Below are 23,512 nucleotides of genomic sequence, written 5' to 3'. Positions count from 1 at the left end.
TAAAAGTTTGCATTTTATTGGTAAACAAAAAACAACATTGAAGACCTACAGGCCACCTCAGTCAGAGGTACAAACATTAAAAAAAAAAAAAAAAAGTAATCTGGCAAGCAAGGCTCACAGTCAACATGTGTCACTACTCTAAAAGGTTCACTAAATTTGCATGTTTTGAATCGGACTATGGTATTGATTAGCTTCACACGATCTTAAATTGGCAAAACACGTCATACTTAAAGCTACAGGAATGTGACACACAATAAGGAATAAGAAGCAGTACGACCCTCAGCCTGATAGATGCAGAATTGTGTATTTTTTTTTGTACAATAAACATTACCACTCCTGTCAAGGTTTGACATCACAACCCAGGATTTCTTTATAAAAGAAACCTCCAAAATGTTATATTGTAATCAAATACAATTACATCGCTAAGAAGAAATCAAAATCAAAATCGACAATCCCAACTCCAGATAATACATATGGGTGTTTATAGAACAAAGAAAAAAGCTTTAAGGCTGTGGGGAGAAGCAGGGTGTTCAGGTGATCATGACAATGGAATGTATGTAGAAAGAAATAATGATGTATCATACGAGGAGGCCTGGGGTTAAAATAAAAAGAAGAATTACAAAACACTTCCCCCAATTCCTCTATAAATGGCATGCCTTTCTACCGGTAATGACGTGGCGGTGGGCTGTGCTGTGGCGGGTGCCTCCTTGGGGGTGGACTATGGCGCGACATAGTATGGCGTGGAGGCGACTGGTAGCGTGCAGGGGGAGATCCTCTGTTATGAAAGGGAGGCGAATAGCGACCTCTGGATCTGGAGCGGGATCTGGAGCGGGAGCGGGAACGATTAAAGTTTGGGGTGCCCCTCTCCTCATAAACGCGGATGTACGCAGTCTCGCCCTACAAAAGAAAACAAATATATTTAGAAAATGTGTTCCTTTCGCAACGTGAAAAAAAAAAAAAAAAAAAAAAAAAAAAAAGGTACAGGAATAATTAAATCTCATCATCACTGGAACTCACTTGATGTGACCGGAACTCGGTCCGATCCAGTCTGCGTAGCGCGTACTCCATGTCCTCTCTGCGAAGAAACTCCACCACGCCCTCTCCATCACGCTGCACATCTGCAAAACAAACGTCTCCTGCTTCGCGCATGTGATCCTTCAGATCCTGCCAGCTCCCAGTTGGTGGTAACCCTGGAATGGGAAAAAGACAAAACTTAATTCCTCGTATTAAATTACCGAGCACTTGCAAATTATTGCAGGGTCAAGTTCACCTTAACAGTAATTGATAAAAATTGAAAAGCTCAAATTCAAATATTGGTCGATTGCTTCAGCAAACCACAATATTTTTGGATGTTGTACATCCATAAATCTGCTCTATTATGACTGGCCAAGTTAGGCAACTATACACACCTTAGACTTAAAGGGGTTGGTCAGTCTACAGCTCATATACACATGCTTGTATAAACACCAGATACATGTAGCATGCAACAAATAGGCCTAATTAATGATATACAAAGACAAAATTACACCTACCGGTCAATATAGTCGGTGTTTGGGATTATGCAGCCAACATGACCGTTTTCAGTTTACTGTTTCGTTTTTCATGACTTAAAGGAGCTGACTTGACCTCATCCACTTAGTCCCCTTGTCCTCCAGTCCGCCATGAGAGAGAGAGAAACATATCTGCCTACGACTTGTGATGTCTTTTACTAGTCCCTTGTCCTCCAGTCCTCCATGAGAGAGAGAGAGAAACATATCTGCCTACGACTTGTGATGTCTTTTACTAGTCCCCTTGTCCACCATGAGAGAAACGTATCTGCCTACGGCTCATGATGTCCTCTACTAGTCCACCTTGTCCTCCAGTCCGCCTTGAGAGAGAGAGAAAGTATCTGCCTACGACTCATGATGTCCTCTACTAGTCCCTTGTCCTCTTGTCCGCCATGAGAGAGAAAAATATCTGCCTATGACCCGTGATGTCTGTTACTAGTGCCATTGTCCTCCAGTCCGCCATGAAAGAGAGAAAAATATCTGCCTACGACTCACGATGTCCTCTACTAGTCCCTTGTCCTCCAGTCCGCTATGAGAGAGAAAGAGTTCTGCCTACGACTCTTACGTCCACCATTCTACTAACCCCTTTGACATCCAGGATGCCACGAAAGAGAGCGACATATGAACTGGCTATGACTCATGACGTCCACCTACCAGTCACCATGACCCGGAATTCAGATCTTCGAGTTGGGGGTCCAAATCTTCCCCTAGGTCCTCCTCCTCCTCCTTCTCCTCCACCACCACCACCTCCTCCTCCTCCACCACCACCACCTCCTCCTCCTCCTCCTCCTCTTCCTCCTCCTCCTCCCATAGGGCCAAATTTAGCACCAGATGATCGAGGATACTCCACACGTAGCTTGGAGTCTCCATAACCATATCCATTCCTTCCATAGACGGCATCGTCTGCATCCCTAAGAGAAGAGAGCAAAGAACTCCTTACCAACGTATGCTTGTTTCACTAGTGGACATAGACCTGGAAATGCGGCCTCCATCCATTTCCTGCAGCCAGTCACTGGAGATGATATTATACCATATAAACTTAAGTTCTCCAACAAGCGGGAATGTGATTTGACTTGCCAAAGATCCCCAAAACTCACCGTGGATCTTCAAATCGAACGAAAGCAAAAGGGATAGTGCCTCTATTGTTCTTCAATTCAATGTCACGGATTTTTCCATATTTGTAGAAGAGATCCTCAATGTCTCTCTCCTGGACATCCACGGGAAGATTCCCCACATAGATCCGGCCATCCGACATGGTGGTCGAGAAAGAGTGGTACTGCTGACACAGAACGGGGGCACCTGCAGACTTGATCACTTCTTTCTTTTACAAATTGCGATGGAGGTGGTCCTTAGCTCAATCCTGGTTCCAATCCAAAACTTAGTCCTTCTGCTTCCACTTCCTTAATTTAGAAAAAATAAATAAAAATCTAAACCAGGGATGCAGACATGAGTAAATGACGAGCTCAAGGCAAATGGCACAGCCCTCTTGGATCCAAGCCTGGAAGCTTTAAAACACAGGGTAATGAATGTCCAACAACCTTAAAAAAATAAAATAGTGACAGTATTAAATTGTAACTACACATAGCACTATGTGAAGAAAATGTGACTGCAAAGGACCTAGCAAATGATTCACACCGTTTCCATACTCGTTTACATGTGTGCCCCAAAGGGAAGCATCTGCTTTTATTGTGGTAAGTTAATCCACTCATTTATTCAGGTATTGTAACCTGAATGTATTCACTTAAAAATATACTAGCATTCCAGTGAGATAAATAACAAGCCTACTAGTGCCATAGATTTAAGGTAGTACATCTTATGTTTTACTTCATAAACAAAATATGCTATGAATTGCAACACCGAGCTATATCCTTACATGTTACCATAGATTTTAAGCAACACACCACTAATAATGTCCCCAACAAATTCTGATTTTAACGATAACAAATATAGTATTTATGGCATGGCGGATTTACTGAGTAGCAAACATGGCAGCAAACGACGGTGGTTGCCAGATTTTTAACCTTTGACGTAGTCTCAAACTGTGTCGAGGCCACGGCTAAACTAGCCCGCAGCTGCCTAGTTCACTTTATTTAGCTTTGGTTGCTTGTCTTAACAGTTTCTGCAACGTAGCTACATATTTAGTAAGCAACATAAAATATTTAAGCCGAACAGTTGAGCTTGACGTTTGTAGCTTGAAAGTTATCGCCAGTTTAAGACGTGTAATGTAGTCCAGTAACTACGATATGAGTCTCTTTGTTGGGAATATAAGGTCAGCTAGCCAGGCTAACGAGTCTGTTTCGGCTAAAACGCCCCAATTGTTCTCACACTCAAAGATACGAATATTTGGGCAGCACACATTAAATGTATTTAATAAACAACACTTAAATTAACAAAGTGCGATTACCTTTCAAAACAAGTAAGGTCGTCTTCTTCCGTATATTTAACGCTCACTGTCCGCACGCTGTGCTACTTCCCTGTTAGTTAGCAACATTAGCCATTAGCTTTGTGGCTCCTTCTACTTCGTATTTCCGGCAGACAGTAGTGAGGATTAGTGCATTGCTGCTTCCTGCCGGTAGGAAAGGAAACATGTTGCTGGCTTTGTATCCCAACTCCTAATTATGTCATAAACAAAAGGTTTTAAATCCTAGCTTAGCTGTATTAAAAAAAAAACTGTTGTACATTGTAAAACACTGCAGACTATTCAGCATGTCGTACCTCCCTCCCTGCCCTGAGCCTCTGCTGAAACAGCATATCAATCAACCACCACAGCGGCCTCAACTCAGGTTGGTCAAAACAAAACAGTGATGTCTCATTCGTCTCTGTAGTGTATCTGGATTGGCAGTGTCCTTATCAATGTAGGCTGCTAGTCATGGCTCCATTAAATCCCCTCTCACCTGATGCTTCCTCTTCACTTAAATTGAAGGATGCACCATCCTCTTTTCTAATTGTCACACATTCTCACATTTTCTGTCCCAAGACCCTTTAGTCCTTCACTCTCTGGGTGGGTTGTTACACAACCAGTTACATAACACTTCTTCTAATTCTACTCCAATCTTTGACAATTGATGTTCTCTGATAAAGAAATAAATTGGAATCGACTCATTAAGAAACAAACAATGTAAAATATTTTTAAAAAGTACAGTAATATTGTTTTGGAATCATTCCTTTGCTAAATGAGCCTAGTAAAACAGTAAGACAATCAGTTTAAAAAACAACAACAGCTGCATCAAAAGGGAATATGCTGTCAAAATGAATGTGTAACTAGACAGGGAAGTACCACTTAAGTGAGAACCACATGGTTATCATAAAATCTGAATGGAGTAACAAAGGCTGCAAATAAAAAGATTGAATTGTCAAATAAATGGAATGCAGGGGGTGACATACCATGGATACCTACACATATAATATTGGTAGAGTAGATCCAATGCAATCCAATGCAATTAGCCCTGTAACACATATGACCCATGTGAAATATGAAGGCTAATGCTATTTTTTTGCCTGAGGCGGTGCTGTGGTGTTGCATTCTATTCATATTTGATTTGATTGAAAGGGTTTTGCAGGAGGCCTTATAGGAAAGTCATCTGTGTGCACTGGTGGACTTGTTACAAACTCAGGCCGTACAGCAACACTTTATTCAAACATTATTTATTTATAATAATTTATTTCAAATTCTTGTAAGAAAAATAATAAAAAAATAAAAGACCAAATATGTTAGAATGAATTTTGGGGGATATATGTATACAACAATGCACAAAAAAACAACAAGGTTTTCAGGTGCAGATATAAAACATGGAATATGTTTGAGCATTTCAGTCAGTGTACATATACAGCTTTAAGAGAACATGCAGATACAACATGGTATACATATCTGAGTGAAAGGTGCTAGGCTCTACAAAGATTTACTTGCTTGCCTGTCAGCAGGTCAGATTATTTCAACCAATCCATCTGGCTATTTATGGGTGAATACGTTAAGAATTGAAACTAAAAGCTAAACCTAACCATTTCTTCATCATTTCTTTGTGAAGACATGCTATAGGAGGGGGAAAAAGCCCTAAAGTCAGAAATTAAACTGCAATATCGCTGTGGTTTCTACATCTATCGGTGGTTTGCGAGGGGCTTTGACGTCCAGAGAACGAGAACGCGCACAAACGGATGCCAGGCAGCGTGATGTAACACGCGAGGCACGCACCGCCCCGCGAGATGACTGACTTCAACTGCTCAGCGCGCGCTCCTCTCGCACTATCACAGCGAGGGTTCGGCGAGGCGAGGTCGGCCGGCGTTCAGATAAGGAAACCATGTCGTACACAAAGTTTTTAGCCGCTCTTCTTCGGGCAAACCCGGGCAATGTCAGCAAGATACGCGCAGCACCTGGAAGATGTCAGTCAACGGCGGCATCCACCAAGAGTCAGGAGGAGAAAGATCCACCGATAGACGGATGCGCCGTGGTGGAAGCGTTGCCGGTCGAGCTCATCAGCGAAACCAAAAAGACGCAGTTGAATAAGATCCACATTGACTTCAACAACACGCAGGAAGCCTACAGAAGCAAGGGGAACGTGGAGCTGCTCCGAAGTCTGCTGGTTTTCAAGCTCTGTACGATTGACATCCTCGTTGAAAAGAACAAAGAGGTGAGTTGGTTGTGTTCAGATGTCAGCCTTTTGATTCAAAGAACAAAAAGCATTTTAGAAATATATAACTGTAACAGTACGGGCAAGTCAGATTCAGTCCTATTTTCTGATGGAGTATTATAATGGTATCATCCTTGCTTTGTTTACAGCTGATGGCTCTGAGCAAGAAGGTACTCGGTCAGTGGATGTTCGAGAAGCTGATGAAAATGACCTTCTACGGTCAGTTCGTGGCAGGAGAAGATCACAACTCCATCAAGCCTCTGATTCAGAAGAACCAGGCCTTTGGCGTGGGGGCAGTTTTGGACTATAGCGTTGAAGAGGACTTGACACAAGAAGAGGCCCAGAAGAAAGAAATGGAGTGAGTAATGTTTATTTTACTGATGCTTTAAAACAGGTGCAGTTAACCCGTTTCAATTTGAATATGTGCCATATGTGCACTGGATGAAGAGCTGAGTTATGTAACTTGCAAAACTGGACAAGCCTTGTTGAGTCAAGTTTATTTGTATAGCCCAGGATCACATGTTCCAAAGCAGTAGGCTATATGACCCCGCCCATGCTCTCAAAACAGGATAGTCTTTAAAAACAAACTGGGAGACAGGAAGTAACTAGAAGAGGCCAATGCCATTAAGAGAGACACCCGACACCCGCCCCCCTGCCAATGGTTTCATTAGGAGCTGCACACTGGGAAAAGTGATGAGGACAAAAGGGAATTTGGCACACATTTTGCCCTTTGTCACATTAGCCGGTTTAGGTGTATAGACACAGGTGCATAGCATATGCTTGCTAAGAGTAATTTCACAGTTCAAAACATATGGCACAACATATATAACATTAAACTGGTCAAAAGTCTAGTCAACCCACATGAGTTTAACACTCTGTTAGTGAACTTGGGATTGGCTTCCCTCGCCTGTGTTTTTATTACATGTCGTCCCTCTCTAAATTATCTTTTGACTTCTTTATTTACTCAGTGTCATTCCAATAGTTTGATATGACTCAATTCTTATCTTATCACTTTAGTTCTAGCCTCCGTTACGCTTCTTATCAAGTTAACATGAGTCATGTAATGTACAGTATGTTTCCTCCACAAGACTGTAATCCAAACCGAATAGTGCCTGTCCTCTATTGGTCGGCTGGGAGAGCCCCCTCTCCTCTGATTGGTCGAGCAGGGGGATGTACCTCCTGAAAAGGCTGCAAGCCTTCTAGAGTTATGTGTTCGGTCCCTTCATGGGGCCCAAATGGGAAAGTGTTGCGCAATGTTCTGAGGAGGAAATAAGCTAATTTCTATGAACCACGGATCCTCTCTCGAGGCACAAACATAGACATGCTGAACTAACTAAACAAACTATTTGTTTGTTTAGGATCAAATGATCTTCATCGAGATCTAACTCACTGAAAGAAAGGACTGTTAGGTAACACAGTGAACACAGCAGTTTTCTTTGTTCCCCTTAAGCGTCTCTCAGGTCACAGCATGTCTAGAAAAGGAGATCATTATGTAACTGAATAAAAAGGTCACAGCAAGACTGGTTAAAATGACATTCCCCTTTACTCAACATCTTTTTCATCCTTTGAAATGGTCTTCTTCAAACTATTTTAGGTAGATGCATTTTGTTTTGCTGTTCTCCTCTGATGATAATCTCTTCTTCTTTTTCAGTGCGTGTGTTTCTGAAGCAGAGAAAGAAAGTCCAGGTTTGTAGACCAGTGGAAAATAACATTTATTGTATGTAATGTAGTCTAACTGTTGCACAACCAGCCACTGCATGCTTCATTGACCATGCGTATTCAGTTGCTTGACCTCGGCCTGAATGCAACACAAGTCTAGTCAAGTGTCAGTGTTGGTATGTCTCGTCATGTGGTCATGTGGTCTGCCCCAGAGAGTACTGGTTGTATCTGGTTTTAGTGGGGTGTGTAATGTCGTGAGGGGTCACTCTGTTCATGTTACGTGGTTGATGTTTAAAACTCAAGTGTGTTATTCCCTTACTAGTGCTTTCTATGTAATATGTAACATAATGTATCAACTGCATGTTCCCATGAGCCATTTGTGCTCGTGATAGGTTTATTCAGGCATGAATAAATAAATGTACAGTACTCAAAACAAAAACTTGCAGGATTGAAATAATTCCATTCCTCTTGTAACTCCAGCTGCTGATCATCGCGAGAAGAAGTACAAGGCCCATCGTCAGTTCGGGGACAGGCGTGGAGGTGTTACTAGCGCTCGTACCTACTTCTATGCAGATGAGTCCAAATGTGACAACCAAATGGAGACATTCATAAACTGCATTAGAGCCTCTGGTAAGTAGTAGTGAGTAAGTAGGTTTTCAGAGTAAGCAGTGGAATAAATGATCATTATAATTGATATTATAACACTAAAACGTCCCTGTAATAAAGATCATTGAGTGACATAAAATGTGTGATCATTTTCAGGGGGAGCCTCAGCAGATGGATTTTCTGCCATCAAAATGACGGCTCTCGGACGCCCACAGTTCCTTGTAAGTTTAACTTTATGTCTTCAAAACTCAACTGAATGTAATTATGACAGTATTTAGATAACGGTGTGAATGGCTTTGATTGTCAATCACAGCGCTTTGAATTCTACAACTAGCAAAACCATTCTCCATTTATTACAGGTTAACGGGCAAAACAAACATCGGCCGTTGATTTATCTCTTTATGGTTTTGAGTCAACGTCAGTTGATAGTGTGATCACAGGTTCACATAATTGTGTTCCCATTGATGTGTCGGGGCACAGTGTGAGGACAAAACACAAAAGTATGTGCCAGTTGACAGTGAGCAAGAGATTATTTGTGAATAAAACACTGATGTGTCTTGCTGACCTCATCACAATATGATTCAAATACAACATAATAATTGTATCATTGATTAATTGTTCTGTGTTTGAACAGCTCCAGTTTTCAGAAGTCCTGGTTAAATGGAGACAGTTTTTTAACTTCCTCTCAGCGCAGCAGGGGAAATCTAACATGATGGTTTTGGAACAAAAGCTGGAGCTGAAACAACTCCAGGTACGTCTTCACCAAGTCTAATGCACACTCATCCATAGCTGGGGTCCTCATTTATTGTTGTTTCTGACGTGTGCTTTAGTTGTGTTCAAGCCGTCACGACTTTAAATGTCATGTCTTTTGTTAAAGCAATAACTGTTTTTGATTCTGTTTTGAATCACTGGAATATCTCTTTGCAGGAAAGTTTGACTGAGATGGGTAGTGGAGCCGTGGACGACAAAGAGAATTGGTTTACTAGAGAGAAGCTGGGTTTGTCAGGGTGAGATGGTCTCACATTACTGCAATGATGACAACAAATACGTCACATTAATAGTGCAACAATACAATTAGGTTCTTGAATCTCTGTTTAGTCAGTAGGAAAACAGTGTGTTAACATATTCTAATATACATTTTCTCACATCTTATTGGCAGAACGATCGATCTGTTGGACTGGAACAGTTTAATAAACGACACAACAAAAATCTCCAATCTGCTCATGGTGCCAAACCTTCAGGTGAGTCATGTCAATATTAAGTCCCTGGCTGAGTCCCTCATGTTGCTCTCAACCCCTTCGTGTCACATACTGATTCAATTTGCAGGTTAATCCCGGTCATAAAGATGGCTTTAAAAGCAAAACAGTTTGATGTTTTGTGTGTTGGTTGCGCAGACAGGCCACCTGGAGCCTTTGTTGAACACGTTTACAGCCGAGGAGGAGAGGCAGATGAAGAGAATGCTACAAAGAGTGGACGTTCTGGCCAAGGTAAAGATCCTCAAAGACAATAAGTGTGCATCTAGTAAAACTACACAGAAACTATACAGAAATCTAAATCCAATTTATTGCAATTGCAAACTTGGTTTAAGGGAATCAAAAATAATCAGAACTGATTTGTGTTTGCTTAAAGTGATGAACTCCTGTTTGTCTTGCACGTTAACGATGTTGCACATGTCCCTTATAAAACCATGTACACTGTCTGTGCTCACTAGCACGCCATGGAGAATGGCGTTAGGCTAATGGTGGACGCCGAGCAGACGTACTTTCAACCAGCTATTAGTCGACTGACCCTGGAAATGCAGAGGAAATTCAACAGAGAGAAGCCAATTATTTTCAACACGTACCAGTGTTACCTCAAGGTGAGACTGCAGATAATCATGACTTTTACTGTTGATTATAAATCTACAAATCCTTCCTGTTTGTCTCAACTGTGAAACCAAAATGATATTTTTTTGTCAATACTGTTGGCACATTTGTCACACTTTACGTTGTGTTGTTGCTACTAATCATTTTATAATACAGATTAAAAAAATCCTGATGAGATGTTTTGTTCGTGTACAATAGCAAGCTCCTCAGTAAAGCCGTATAATACTTTATACGGAGACATCACAGGTGGCTCTTGGAATTTCATGTTTTGATAATTTTGATGATTATTTTGGAACATTTGCTCGCCATTTAAACTTGTTTATGTACTCATAGACTCGAGCATCCTGACCTCTAAGGATTGTTGGGTTTCAGTCGTGTCCTTTTTTTTTTTTTTATACCATTAGGACGCCTATGACAATGTAACTGTGGATGTTGAGCTGTCACGACGGGAGGGCTGGTACTTTGGTGCCAAACTGGTTCGTGGAGCCTACATGTACCAAGAGAGAGACAGGGCCAAAGAGATTGGCTACGAAGACCCAATAAACCCGGACTATGAGGCCACCAACAGGATGTATCACAAGTACGTTTTGAATCAGTATTAAAGCCGCTCGTGACTTTGCTAGACAACGTCTAAATCTTCACCATCTGCCTTGATGTTTGTCCAGGTGTTTGGAGTACGTGCTGGAGGAGATCGAACACAGCAGGAAAGCAAATATCATGGTTGCAACTCACAACGAGGACACAGTGAAATTCACCCTCGAAAAGTATGTTTCCTCTCAGGCCTGCATGCAGATTTCATTTGAACATACACAGAAGCCTTAACACCTCTTGTTCGCAAAAGATTAATCTTAATAGTTTAAACTAATGCTGAGGAAGTGAAACGTAGTCTTTATCAGCTTGTTATAGGATTTACAGAATGAGCTTGCCAAATCAATGGTGGAATACTACACTCGTATTATGTAACAGCCCTTTGACATGGATTTTTTCTTTCTGTTTTCCCAGGATGAATGAGATGGGTCTTTCACCCACAGAGAACAAAGTCTACTTTGGACAGCTGCTGGGCATGTGTGACCAGATAAGCTTCCCGCTAGGTATGTTGCACTCAGCATGGATACTAAAAGTAAACAGTATGTTATGGAATCAGAGACTTGCATCACATGGTCATGTGGCTAAAGAGGTTCCACTGAAACGTAGTTCTTTACACGGGTCAGCTTTTTAACACTCAAGGCCCCTGACGTCACAAATCACCTCTCCAGTCTAAAGATATATCGGGAACAAACAACTCCGGGTTCTCAATGTCCTTAACTGTCTGATTACCAAATGTTATGATACTTTGGTTCAGAGCAGAAACACATCACTACCCAAATACGTAGGTTAGGGGTACACATTTAAGAAAATAGTCTTTGAGTTGTGCAAAAATAACATTTACTCAACAAAAAAACCCTCACACACGTACCTCTTTGCACGACAAAGACAGTTTATGCAAGTGAGATACAGAAAACCAATAACTGAGGTGCTACTTAGTCAGTGTTAGCTGAGCTTTCAGTTCAAATAATTATGCAATGATCTACTGTATATGATCTAATTATCAAGTGAAGTGAAAAGACTAATGCTGTAGCAGCCCTAACCTTTCTTCCACTGGTGAGACGTATAAAGGCTGGTTTAACCTTCTCCTATCACTTGATATGTAGTATCAAAACCTCAAACAAAAAAGATTATATTTTAATCTACTGCACCATTATTTCAATTGAGCGTTGAGTCAGTTTCTACAGCTTTTTTTTTTACCCCAAGGTTAGCTTTGTGAGCTATTGTCAGCTTAAAGAATATGTTAGACATTAAGTACAAACTCATGGCACACACAGTGATTCCAAACACGTCTCCTTGCTCTTTGTTGAAAACAGGTCAAGCAGGTTTCCCCGTCTACAAGTACGTTCCATATGGCCCAGTCAACGAGGTCATTCCTTATTTGTCTCGCCGTGCTCAAGAGAACCGTGGCTTCATGAAGGGATCCCAGAGAGAGCGCAGCCTGCTGTGGACGGAGCTCAAACGCAGAGTGCTGGGTGGACAGATTTTCTACAAGCCCGTCTACTGAGTCACAGGACCATGACATACTAACTGCAGTGTGTCTGTAAGCATTCCAGCGGCTTTACCTCCTTACTGTAGGGTAACATTCATGTCCTTCTTCAGCTCGTTAGGCTGGGAAGTGAGGATTTATGTTTGCCTCAAAATCAGAATTAGTTTATTTAACTAAAATAATGGGATTGTAATCCTCAGAATCAACTAAATGCACTTTTTTCGAAGAACTTCAAATGTTCTCGCTACAGCAATCCTCTTTAATATACAGTATGGCGTACAGAGGCTAAATAAAAAGTATATTGTGAATGTCTGGTTACCAAAGATGACGTGCTTATATATAAATATATATTTGGGTCCCTTGTTTGTTGATGGTAAAGGACCGCTCTTTGTATGTTTTGTTTGGTGTTTATCTCACATGTAGCTGTCACTCAAAAGTGCCTTATGATTGTTTTCATAAGAAAAATTGGAAGCAATCAGCGACTGTACAACTAGGTTTTGTTTTTGTAACTGTTCACTCCTCCGAGGGGATTGTACCCTGTTTGAGCTTATTTATTGATGATGTAATAATCAGTTCACTGGCTAATTCGTTTGCAGCATAGTGATTTTGATAAACAGCAGTAAATGCAGCAGCACAAACAAGGCGATCCTCTTTTTGATCTCTCATGACGAATTGTAAACTGTCCATGTTTATGTGCTGTGGACATGTGGACCTGTGGACACTACCTGTAACGTGGAAGTGACTGTTTGCTGACCTTCATTTTGCCTCTGACACAAAGTACTCCAGGAATACCTGCACTGTTGTGTAAACTGTGTTGGAGGACACACTGCCTGTCAGTTCAATTGAATGAAAGTTCAATTGAGTTGAATGAAAGTCATGGATAATGTTTTTTAAATGGAAATGTTTTTTAGCACTGGAAATGAATACTGGAAAATGCCTTTTTTTAAAAGTCATAAAATTGAAAACACATTTGAACAGTGTTGGTTTGAGTGGTCTAAGCTCTTTGTTCTAACATGGAAAGTTTGATTTTTTTAAGGCTTAAATATGTCTCACATGTGTGCTCACAAATATATATATATATATATATATATATATATATATGTATGTATATATATATATATATGTATATATATATGTGTATATGTATATATATATGTGTATATGTATATATATATATATGTGTATATGTATATATATATGTATATATATATGTATATATGTATATGTGTATATATATATATATGTATATATATATATACGTGTATATTATGAGGTGTGTTAGCACTGTCACATCTTGAGTATTTGGTTTAATTTAAATGCATTTCCTAATGTTTTTTTCTTTGTGTTTGGTTTCCTCATCACTGCTGATTAAGTATGCTATATTTTGTACAGTTGTAAAATATATGCAATCATTTAACACAATCAAATACAGTTAACATTAAAAGAAACCAGAATTGTGTTTACTCTTTTAAATTTAAGTGGACAATTACTTAATATCTTAAGTTGTGAAGGATCTTTGAAAACTCAAAAGTTACACATCATGACTGACATCGTTTTTTTAACACTTAACAACATTTATATTGTTGCCTAAAAGATACACAAACTCCAGCTTGTGCCACTGTAGGCCTTGTTTACTATAGCACCCCAGCATGGATAGATCGACCCTGATGTTATCTGGTAGTGACACACATCTGGTTGTCCTCGCTGACGTATTGTGATGTCAATGACATCAACAACTACAACCATTGCCACACAGAAGCTCGTGGGCTCCCTTTGCCAAATAGATGTGACCTACTAAATAAGCGATGATTCAGCCAAAGTCAACAGCAGCTGAGGCAGCACCTGGGTCCAGGTATCTGGAGACTAAAAAAAAACAAAACAGCCCCACAGCACAACACAGCTGTGTTGAGACCAAGCAGACCCTGTTGGGTGTGCTCTCTGTACAGCTAGATGTTATTATTATTTAAGTTATGACATCAGTTCCAAGATGTGCAGTACATAATATACTGTGACACTATCATCATACATTATACATGTAATACATTCAAATTCTGTATATTGGTATTTTCTTCAATAGCTACATGTTTTAGCTACCTAATTCTAAACTACTACACTTTATAAATACGTCGTTTCACATGTATGCGATCACCCAGCCATCTTACTGAGTGAAAGAACATAATAAAAAAACGACATTTTTTAATGGGTAGGTCAGTGTTCTTATGACTAGACCAACACATTCTCAAAAACAATGAAAACAAAAAGGTGTTCATCACTACACCCTCCATATCTGCATTCTTTTATCTGCTGCTGGAGTTAAGACGGTCAAATGCACCACGGAAATATCGTCCCCATGGCAAATAAACATTGGTACAACTAAGTAGCAAAGTGTTTTGGGAAAAACTACCTTGGTTACACTTAAAGATGCAATTTTCATACTTGGAATAAAGTTTTTTCTCTAATTTAAGCATATTGTACTACAATAATAAAGTGGATTCAATTGAATACGTTACAGAACTAACTCTGAATACATAAAATAACCTCATTACTATATAATAATAAGTATACTTTCAGAAGCTACAGACCTGCTTGATTTTGAAGATGATCTGTCACCCTACACTCTGTTACAACAGATATATCTTTAACAGCGGCTTATTTTACAAACCACTTCAGCCTCTGTGGGAGGGTAACGTACATCTGGCTTCTTTCACTCCTCACAGCCAATGAGATATGACCTCAGGGAGTGTGTACAGCATGTGGAACAATAGAGGGTTTTTCTTTCACCATTGTGGACAATCCTCACTCTCACGCTGCTAATGCTGTCATCGGCAGGTAAATAAATCTCTTTACTTGTATTTCTATCCAGACAGACATGTATCATTGTATCATTCTTTGATTTACCATGACATTATGTTTTGATAATCAAAAGAAGAGGTGGATTTATTTATTTTTAGAATAATGGGTCAACAGAATTGTTATTTAAAGGTAAAACATGTTGAACGTAGGCTGAAAGTTAATTTCCCACCCTCATGTATTACAACTACTCTAACAGGCAGACATATAAGTATGATAGTTATTCATATCAAATGTGACAAATGCACTACATAGATGACTATTAATGTTAAAGATTAGAAATCAGAGCGGGTATGCACAGGGACACTGATATGAAGAGCAATCATCTGTCAACCGTAGAAATCTATTTTGATATTTAGCCATTTTCCTAAACCTAAACTTTGTTTTTCATGTAAATGTCTCTTTTCTCTTTCCAATTCTGCTGTGTGCTGTGAAGGGAATTGAAGTACTATAAACATGTTTAAAGTGTAAACATGGGGGCTCTGTGTTTGGATTGAGCAGCAGTTTTATTGCTGATCTGCATTAGCGCTTCTCTACGTCCTTTCGTTTCTTTATAGTTTATCATAAAGATATTCTTCTTTTATGCACAAATGAATACCAGGTTACATTTGATTTAAATGGGTCAGGTCCAGGCTGCCTGTATATGATTAATAACTACTCTGTTGTATTGGGGGAGGTGGTGAGGTAAAGGAGGTAAAATATTTGGCCTGTGAGTAAGAATTGCCACAGGGCATTTAAGCTGTTTATGAGAAGTGTGTGCTCTGCTCATTGGTTGTACAGGAACACACAGCCCTGTTTCCTAAAAAATTACGTTCCCAGTATCATAAGAGAAGCTCAAAGAGGGCGGCTATTATGTCAGATCGATATATAGAAAAAAAGTCTTAGTTGAATATAATATAAACAGGTGAGTTATAGAATTTTCATGAATGAGGGTATTAGCTAAAGAGACCAACCACCGTTTTTTGCACCAGGCGGTAAACATGTTTATTTCTGATGGAGAGTTGGGCCTATGGGATTGACTCGCTTTAGGAGCCTCACGTGGCCATTTGGAGAATTGCAGTTTTTAGGAACTCGGCATTGTTTTTTATTTCTAAGAACTGCCAGTTGCTGCTTTCATAAAGGTAACTAAGGACTTTTGTTGAGTTTTTGTTTTGTTTTGTTAAAATTTCCTACTATTACACTATCTAATTTCTCTTATTTCATCTTCAGGTTAACGTTTGGGTGTTAATGATGTCTGGCATCAAAGGAAACAAGTGTGCATTTGTGATACGAAGGCTCATTCTCTGGGTTTTATTGACCAACATCATACTGGCACTGTACTGCTTGACGAACTCAAGCCAAGGAAAGAACAGGTAAAGAATTTAAAAGGGAAGCATTATTGTATTGAGTTCAGTCAGTTATTCTGTTTGCTTATCCTTACATTTTATTCATAGGGGCTCCCAGCAAGGCACGTGTCCTCTCAGTGTGGCAGAACTGTTGAAGAAAAATGTGAGCATGCCTTCTCAAAGCACAAAGTCAGAAGAGTGCTCCCCCAAAGTAAACATCATGTTCATGAAGACCCATAAAACTGCTAGTAGCACCATACTCAACATCCTCTTCAGATTTGGAGAAAAGCACAAGCTGAAATTCGCCCTGCCCGATGGACGCAACGACTTCTTCTACCCATCGCCTTTCCTGTGCTCCCAGGTGAAGGACTACAGGCTTGGAGACTGTTTCAACATCGTTTGTAACCACATGCGCTTTGACCATCGAGAAGTGGCCAAGCTCCTGCCTCCGGATGCCGTGTACATCACCATCTTACGCGACCCTGTGGATCTCTTTGAGTCGTCCTTCCATTATTATCACAGAGCAGTTCCTCTCACCTGGAGGATCGATGGAGAGAACAAACTGGCAGAGTTTCTGAACAATCCTCAGAGCTTCTACAGCGCAGACGCTTTCAACTCATTCTACCTTAGAAATATGCTCTTTTTTGACTTTGGTTTGGACAACAACCTGGAGGCCAATGATCCTCGTGTAATGAGGGATATTGATAACTTGTCGAAACGTTTCGATCTCGTGCTCTTCGCAGAATATTTCGAGGAGTCTCTTGTCCTGCTGAAGGACACGCTGTGTTGGACCACGGAGGACGTCCTGTATTTTAAACTCAATGCTCGCAGGAGCTCATCTGTATCTCATCTGACCCCTGAGTTGAGAGCCAGAGCTTTACAGTGGAACGGGGCTGACTGGAGACTCTACCAGCACTTTAATGCTACCTTCTGGGCCAGAGTAGAGGCGTATGGGAGAGACAGAATGAAGCAGGAGGTTAATGAGCTGAGGAGAAGGAATTCTGAGATGAGGGACATCTGTATCGAGGACGGAAGTGCAGTTGAGGCCCAAAAGATTCAAGACCCACGTTTCCTGCCCTGGCAGCCAGTAGGAGAGTCTTCCATCCTGGGGTACAACATGAAGAAAAACATTGATCCAAACTTCAGGACAATCTGTGAGAAAATGCTCACACCTGAAATACAATACTTGTCAGATCTGGGCGTAAACCTGTGGCTTACTAGACTATGGGGTTGGTTAAAAGATGCTGTTTTTACTGTTTGACTTGGAATGAAAATATAGCAATTTATCCTGAAACACGTGTGTATTTTTCAACATTGTGGACTACAAATGCTAAAACTCTGTTTCAGACTTAAAAGTGTGGAAAATAAGACTCCTACATGTTGTTCTCATTGCTACTCGGCTCCTTGGTAAGATTTGCATATAGTGAATGTTTCAGCATTATTGTACAAAGCTTATTTGCTTAACTGTTCATTGCGAGCACACATTTTTAATTTAATTTAATTAATCAAAGCAGGCTGTGACGTCAAACACTGAGCCATCAGTGGTTGTTATGTTTACAGGAAAAGTTTTCAGTGAGACAGACGGTGCCAGGGTGCTCCCTAGCGGCCTGAGGGTCGGTGCAGTTGTATGCAATGAATTTGAATTGTAGTGGCCTTGTATGACCCTGTCATAGCTGTTTCAACATCTACACCATTGACAGGTGGCCTTGGATCTTTAGCACCTCGTTGTACAGTGTAATCTGAGTAAGAGCGTCATTTTATTTCAACAAACTATTGAGTTTTCATGACAATATTTGCGGCACTTCCTCGTTGCCAGTGTTGTGTGTGTGTTGTTGCATATTTTGTAAAAAGACTAAAAATAAGTTTAATTAAATCTTAAGGGGTAAAAATTAGTAAAGTATGTTTTACATTTCGTACTACTGTGTCATTTACAAGTGCCTTCATTATTTCAAGTGTTGATTGTAAAAATAAATATTTGCATTTGATGCATTTATAATCCATCTAGAACCAAGATGCTCTTTCCTTTTATAGTGAAAATATAAGTTATCCTTGGTCTAAAAGTATGTTTCTTCCAGAAGCTAATACACAGACACACAGTAGCCAATTGGAGACCCTGTGTTCAGTACTTAGTGTATCAAAGTAATAATTTACTTCAATCACTAGTACTCTATTGTAAATACAATGCTCTTTGCAAATACCAGTAAGTCAAATAAAAGTCAAATAATTTGATAATGAAATCTGCTTCGACACATGCATACCGTATTAGGTATAACAAATCAAAACACTGCAATATCTGTATGACATTAACACTTTTAATTTAACAATTTACAATCTGTGAGGAGAACGAATGCTTTGCACATAACAGCAGAAAGAGGAGGACGAGGTGACAGGAACCATTGCTCCTTCTTCATGGTGGTCTGGACAGTCAATCAGCTCCCGCGGGTCGGTTGATTTGAAGCACATTGTCCATGTTGACCGATGTTTGATTCAGATAACGTTATGGAGTCCAGGAAGAATGGATGATGGAAGTGTGACAACAAGTTGCACTTCAGCCTTAGGTAACCCAGCGGCGTCCTATTCTTCCTCTTTGTTCTCGTAGTTGTGTTGGATGTGTTTCCATAGTTTCTGTAATAAAGCATACATTAGATAACGTTAGATATTTCATATGAACAGATAGGTTGTCTCCACAAACAAGAGTTGAAAAAAGACGATGCTCGACTAGGCAAGCTAGCTTAGCTAACGTTAGCGCCGCTTCGCCCTCTGCTTACAAGGTCAGGATTAAACGAGCTTTAAATCCCCAAAAGGACACACTTACCCCGCGATTCATTTGCTCAAAAATCGCGTCGCCACCTTGGTCAAAGAGTCGTTCAAAGAAGACCGCTCCAACCATGATGGTTATGGCGAAAGTGGACGTTCTCCTGAAGAGCAGATTGTAGACGGACTTAGCCAGCGCCATGTCGGTGGATTGACGTACTGCGCAGGACCGGAAGCTGCTGTGACACGCTTGCCTGCCCGCTTCCGGTCCTTAAGTTATTTGGTAGTAGGTTGTCCTTTATCTCTTTCACAGCAACATACTGCGCGTGGTCCTTCAAATTAAACATCACAGAGGAGGACAGCCCTGTTTCGCCAATGGTTTGTGCTCTTTTCTGTTTAAATTCAATATACATAAGTATTTAACTCAAACCTGCATTGATGTAATAGTAAGCACGTAAGCTAACGTTAACTATCCAGATTTAATAACGCTATGCACACATATTTTGGGAAGTTAACGCGTGCTCCGCTGGGTTATCTGGGGAAGTGTTTGTTCGAGCTGCAAACTTCTCGTTTACGTGCTGAGTATGTTTCTAAATCGTAAACCTTTCTATCATCAGAGTAGAAATGGAAGTCATACCAAGGCACATTCAAAACATAGGCACCTTCACTTCTAAACCAGTAGGTGGCCGCAACCAGCTTTTGTAGATATGAGGTCGTTTTATATAATTGTAAATATTGAATTATCTTTGGTTTGTAGACTGTTGGGCAGACAAAACAAAGTAGAACACCAATATGACGCCTTTGACTATGGGAAATTGTGTTCTGCATGTTTGACTATTTCTAATTTATAGATAAAACTATGAATCCATAATCTATCACAAAATAATCAAGAACACAATTGATACTTGTACAGTATACAGTATGGCTTTTTATTTTAAAGAAAAAGTCTAGTGTTGACAGTGCTTATGTGAATGTCTTTTGTTTCTGTTCTCTGTCTTTCAGCCATTTAAAAGGTGACATCTTGCTGGTTTGAGCACATAACCTGCACCATGGGGAAGAGGTACTACTGTGACTACTGTGACCGGTCCTTTCAGGACAACATGCACAACAGGAAGAAACATCTGAACGGTGTCCAGCATCACAGAGCTAAAAAGGCCTGGTATGACTACTTCAGAGGTGAGACCGTAAACCTCTGACATGTGCTCACAATGAAAAATCTGATTATATGCTATATTTTTTACATGTTTTACCATAGTTTTTTATTTTTGTTTACAGTTTAAAAAGTTGTCTAGGTCTTAAACCTATCTATGAGATTCTGATTGGAGAATTAGCATGCTTACATTTGTTTTGCCATCTTGGCTGCTCACTTTATGATGGAAGATTATATATATAACCAAGGACAACACTATCATTTTTATTTTTAGACTCTTCAGCCATCCTGTGTGATGAGCAAACAAAGAAACCCTGCAGGAAGTTTCTCCAAAAAGGTAACAGAACAGTTTGAATTTACATGTATCCAACAACCAGGACTCTCTATTAAATGCCCTTTTGTAATAATCACTTTCCCTGGCTTTTTCTTTTCTTTTAGGAATTTGTGATTTTGGCCCTAACTGCAGGTTTTCTCACATGTCCGAAGAGGATCTGTTCATCTTAACAAGGCAGGCGGAAGGTAAGCTGTAACCAAAGGGTGGTGCTGTCTACCACAGCAATATCCCACACCTTAAATGCACACAGCATTTGCCAATATAAATAGTGTTATCTAAATGATTTATTAATAATGAGGTTAACATTCAACACTGCACTCACAGGTGTCACATAATATCAACACAGTCCAGATTAGTAGCTAGAATGTAATGCAGCAGAGGGCTAGCATGCCAAGTACCTTGGGTTAGCACGTCCTCCAGCATGGCTTAAAACAATATGTAATGGTAGTCGAGTACAACTTGTTGTTCGTCCAGATGACTGTGTGAATTGCGATGTGTTGACAGGAGTGATATTTCATTTCTTTCAGATGAGAGGCGGCACAGAGAGGACTATGTCGACAGAAAGATGCCTGGGCGAAGTATAGAAGAGTGGCTCTCCAGAAGGGAGAAGAAGCAAGCTGCCCTCGGTAGCAAAGGGTATGCACTTTGATTTTTGTTTCAACACTTATTCAGACATCTTTAGCATTTCTAACGGTTATTCTTGTTGATATAGAATTCACGTGTTCCATTATTTATCTCTGCAGAGATGTAAAAGATAAGGACGACAGCGAAGAGGGCCAAGAAGAAAGTGACGTACCTGAACAGATCCTCTCCATCCCCGACCTCCCACCCTCTCTCCTGCCTCCTCCTCCAGGCGGATGGAAAGTCAGAGTGAACACAGAATGGTGTTGAAAGATATTCAATTTGTGCTTCAAAGCACTATTAAGTGGGTATGCCACATTAATAGGATGAATGGTACAGAATACTTATGTTATTAAGAGATGGTGTCACGTTTGTAATTGGCAGTTTGAAGGGAGGTTTGAAATAAATAAAAAAATAAGAATAAAAAACACTTTTAATGCCGTATAGTTTAGGTCATGTTTTGTTGAACTATCAATTTAAACATTTCACTTATTCTTTCCATACAGGCAGTATAAGCCGGGCTCTGTGGTGAAGTGGCTTTAACCTAGAGACTCCTCCACAGATTTACATTTCACGTCATGAGGTCCTGAATGGAATGGAGGTTTTTTAAGCAGATGGAAATAATCTGTTGTTTCATTTTAGTCCTCTGCTGCGTCACCAGGGTAATCACAGGTGTGATCAAATTTTATTTCTAACCCAGCCAGCTGAAAACACCATTTTACCTCCTAAATAGTAAAGAGGGCAGAGTAATGATCTGGATTAAGTTTCATCATGACATTTTTAATTGTTTGAAAGTTTGTTGTTTGTTGTCATTGAACCAGCATGCAGATCCCTTGGGTTTGTTATTAATGTATCATCATTTTTATTTGCCTGTTTAAGTCCTCGATTAGGTCATTCTTCATAACGTGTATGTACTGTACTTAATCCAGTTGGTTTTTTTTTTACAGCAGAGGCCTCATTAAATTGCTATGAGTTTTTTTTCTATTTTGTCTAATTCTTCTTCTGCTGTCGTGGCCAAAATACGTCTCTGACTTTAAAGGTGTTTTTTACCACTATTGGCGCAGATCAACATGTTTATGTGTGGGTCCCCGTTTAGTTTACGTCACACACAAGGACACAGGGAAATCCAGTTGGGTTCAGACTGAATGCACCAACAAAGAAAGTGAAGAAAAAGTCAGATTCAAAGCAAACACGGCTGTAAACTACGAATTATTTCACTAACATTTAACAAATGACTTCGCAAATATTAAATGAGGAAGGAAAAGCACATGTTATCAACCCCTGCATGAGTTAGCAAACCTCGCTCTAGAGTCAGAAGCAGTGCAACAACCATAAACACAACGACACACATGATTTCACTTAACTGCTACTTTAGTTTGCCTATGAATAGCTAAAATAATGCAACATTTACGTGGATATGAAGAAGAATTGGCATTTCTCCACATTTTCAAGTAACTTCCAGGTGAAAGTCAACTTTGAGTTCAGATCTGATGGAGGTCTGATTTGTGAGCTATTTTAAGCATATTGTTTGTTTGAGCTGGTACCAAATCCAAGTGACTGGCTCATTCCCACCAGGAAGCAGATAGTTCATCCAGCTGGCTCGCCATCTACTGGACTCATTGGGTCTTCTTCACTGGATCTCCTCTTTCAATAAAAAACCTGACCCCCGTTTACAAAGAGGCTTATAGTCTGCATACTCGATCAAAACAACATCAATGTAAGTGCTGACTGAATGCAAATATTTAACATAGTGGAAATGATTTGCTACTCTTCAGTTTGAATTCCCAAATGTTATATTATATTACTACAATCTTCAGCAGCTCGGCCAATATTTGAGTAATGTTAAACAATAAAACATGTCACACATTAAACCTACAAACCTTCTCTCAGTGAAGCAAAGGTGTATTTTTCCGTAGAAATAAAGTACCCGTTTCATCAATTGAGTAAACAATTTGACACATAATATTACTCTTGGCAGTATCAGTAAAACTACATTACATAGTTCACTTTTTCTTGACAAATCAATTAATTATCTCTAGTAACATGAGGAGTAATGTAAGTGATTCAAAACTCCACATTAGAAGGTATTCACATTTTTTATC

At 39.9% G+C, this 23,512-nt stretch overlaps 5 protein-coding genes across 8 annotated transcripts; 3 read left to right on the top strand and 2 right to left on the bottom strand.

Annotated features, from left to right (window-relative positions):
* Positions 1-4,051, bottom strand: srsf9 (serine and arginine rich splicing factor 9). Of its 4 annotated transcripts, none has more exons than XM_068706166.1 (5): positions 3,952-4,051; positions 2,645-3,052; positions 2,202-2,458; positions 1,018-1,190; positions 1-897 (listed from the first exon to the last, which is right to left on the bottom strand). In XM_068706166.1, the coding sequence occupies exons 2-5, from the start codon at positions 2,800-2,802 to the stop codon at positions 661-663; spliced, it is 825 nt and encodes a 274-aa protein (XP_068562267.1). In that variant the 5' UTR covers positions 2,803-3,052; positions 3,952-4,051; the 3' UTR covers positions 1-660. The 4 variants fall into 4 exon arrangements, with proteins under 4 accessions (XP_068562267.1, XP_068562268.1, XP_068562269.1 ...); XM_068706167.1 differs by having other exon boundaries at positions 2,645-2,947; XM_068706168.1 differs by having other exon boundaries at positions 2,645-3,085; positions 3,952-4,049.
* A 1,743-nt stretch (positions 4,052-5,794) lies between these two features.
* On the top strand, positions 5,795-13,835 carry prodha (proline dehydrogenase (oxidase) 1a). The gene is made up of 14 exons (XM_068706165.1): positions 5,795-6,172; positions 6,322-6,530; positions 7,824-7,858; positions 8,312-8,461; positions 8,594-8,658; positions 9,072-9,188; positions 9,365-9,444; positions 9,597-9,678; positions 9,832-9,924; positions 10,149-10,295; positions 10,707-10,882; positions 10,968-11,066; positions 11,305-11,393; positions 12,204-13,835. The coding sequence occupies exons 1-14, from the start codon at positions 5,843-5,845 to the stop codon at positions 12,392-12,394; spliced, it is 1,863 nt and encodes a 620-aa protein (XP_068562266.1). The 5' UTR covers positions 5,795-5,842; the 3' UTR covers positions 12,395-13,835.
* Positions 13,836-15,126: 1,291 nt separating this feature from the next.
* Positions 15,127-18,477, top strand: gal3st1b (galactose-3-O-sulfotransferase 1b). The gene is made up of 3 exons (XM_068705526.1): positions 15,127-15,205; positions 16,436-16,578; positions 16,660-18,477. The coding sequence occupies exons 2-3, from the start codon at positions 16,454-16,456 to the stop codon at positions 17,810-17,812; spliced, it is 1,278 nt and encodes a 425-aa protein (XP_068561627.1). The 5' UTR covers positions 15,127-15,205; positions 16,436-16,453; the 3' UTR covers positions 17,813-18,477.
* Positions 18,478-18,849: 372 nt separating this feature from the next.
* Positions 18,850-19,535, bottom strand: uqcr10 (ubiquinol-cytochrome c reductase, complex III subunit X). Its single transcript, XM_068706164.1, has 2 exons — positions 19,367-19,535; positions 18,850-19,176 (listed from the first exon to the last, which is right to left on the bottom strand). The coding sequence occupies exons 1-2, from the start codon at positions 19,505-19,507 to the stop codon at positions 19,126-19,128; spliced, it is 192 nt and encodes a 63-aa protein (XP_068562265.1). The 5' UTR covers positions 19,508-19,535; the 3' UTR covers positions 18,850-19,125.
* A 25-nt stretch (positions 19,536-19,560) lies between these two features.
* On the top strand, positions 19,561-22,394 carry zmat5 (zinc finger, matrin-type 5). The gene is made up of 6 exons (XM_068706163.1): positions 19,561-19,683; positions 20,308-20,481; positions 20,730-20,792; positions 20,894-20,974; positions 21,317-21,425; positions 21,533-22,394. Exons 2-6 carry the CDS (start codon positions 20,355-20,357, stop codon positions 21,678-21,680), a joined length of 528 nt encoding a protein of 175 aa, XP_068562264.1. The 5' UTR covers positions 19,561-19,683; positions 20,308-20,354; the 3' UTR covers positions 21,681-22,394.
* Positions 22,395-23,512: the final 1,118 nt, after the last annotated feature.

Source organism: Cebidichthys violaceus, unplaced genomic scaffold, assembly GCF_023349555.1.
Source record: "Cebidichthys violaceus isolate CVI_PGR_0920_01 unplaced genomic scaffold, fCebVio1.0.p SCAF_12, whole genome shotgun sequence".
NCBI classification, from domain to species: domain Eukaryota; kingdom Metazoa; phylum Chordata; class Actinopteri; order Perciformes; family Stichaeidae; genus Cebidichthys; species Cebidichthys violaceus.
Note: the sequence above shows the minus strand (reverse complement) of the source record. Positions and strands in the feature narration are given on the sequence as shown.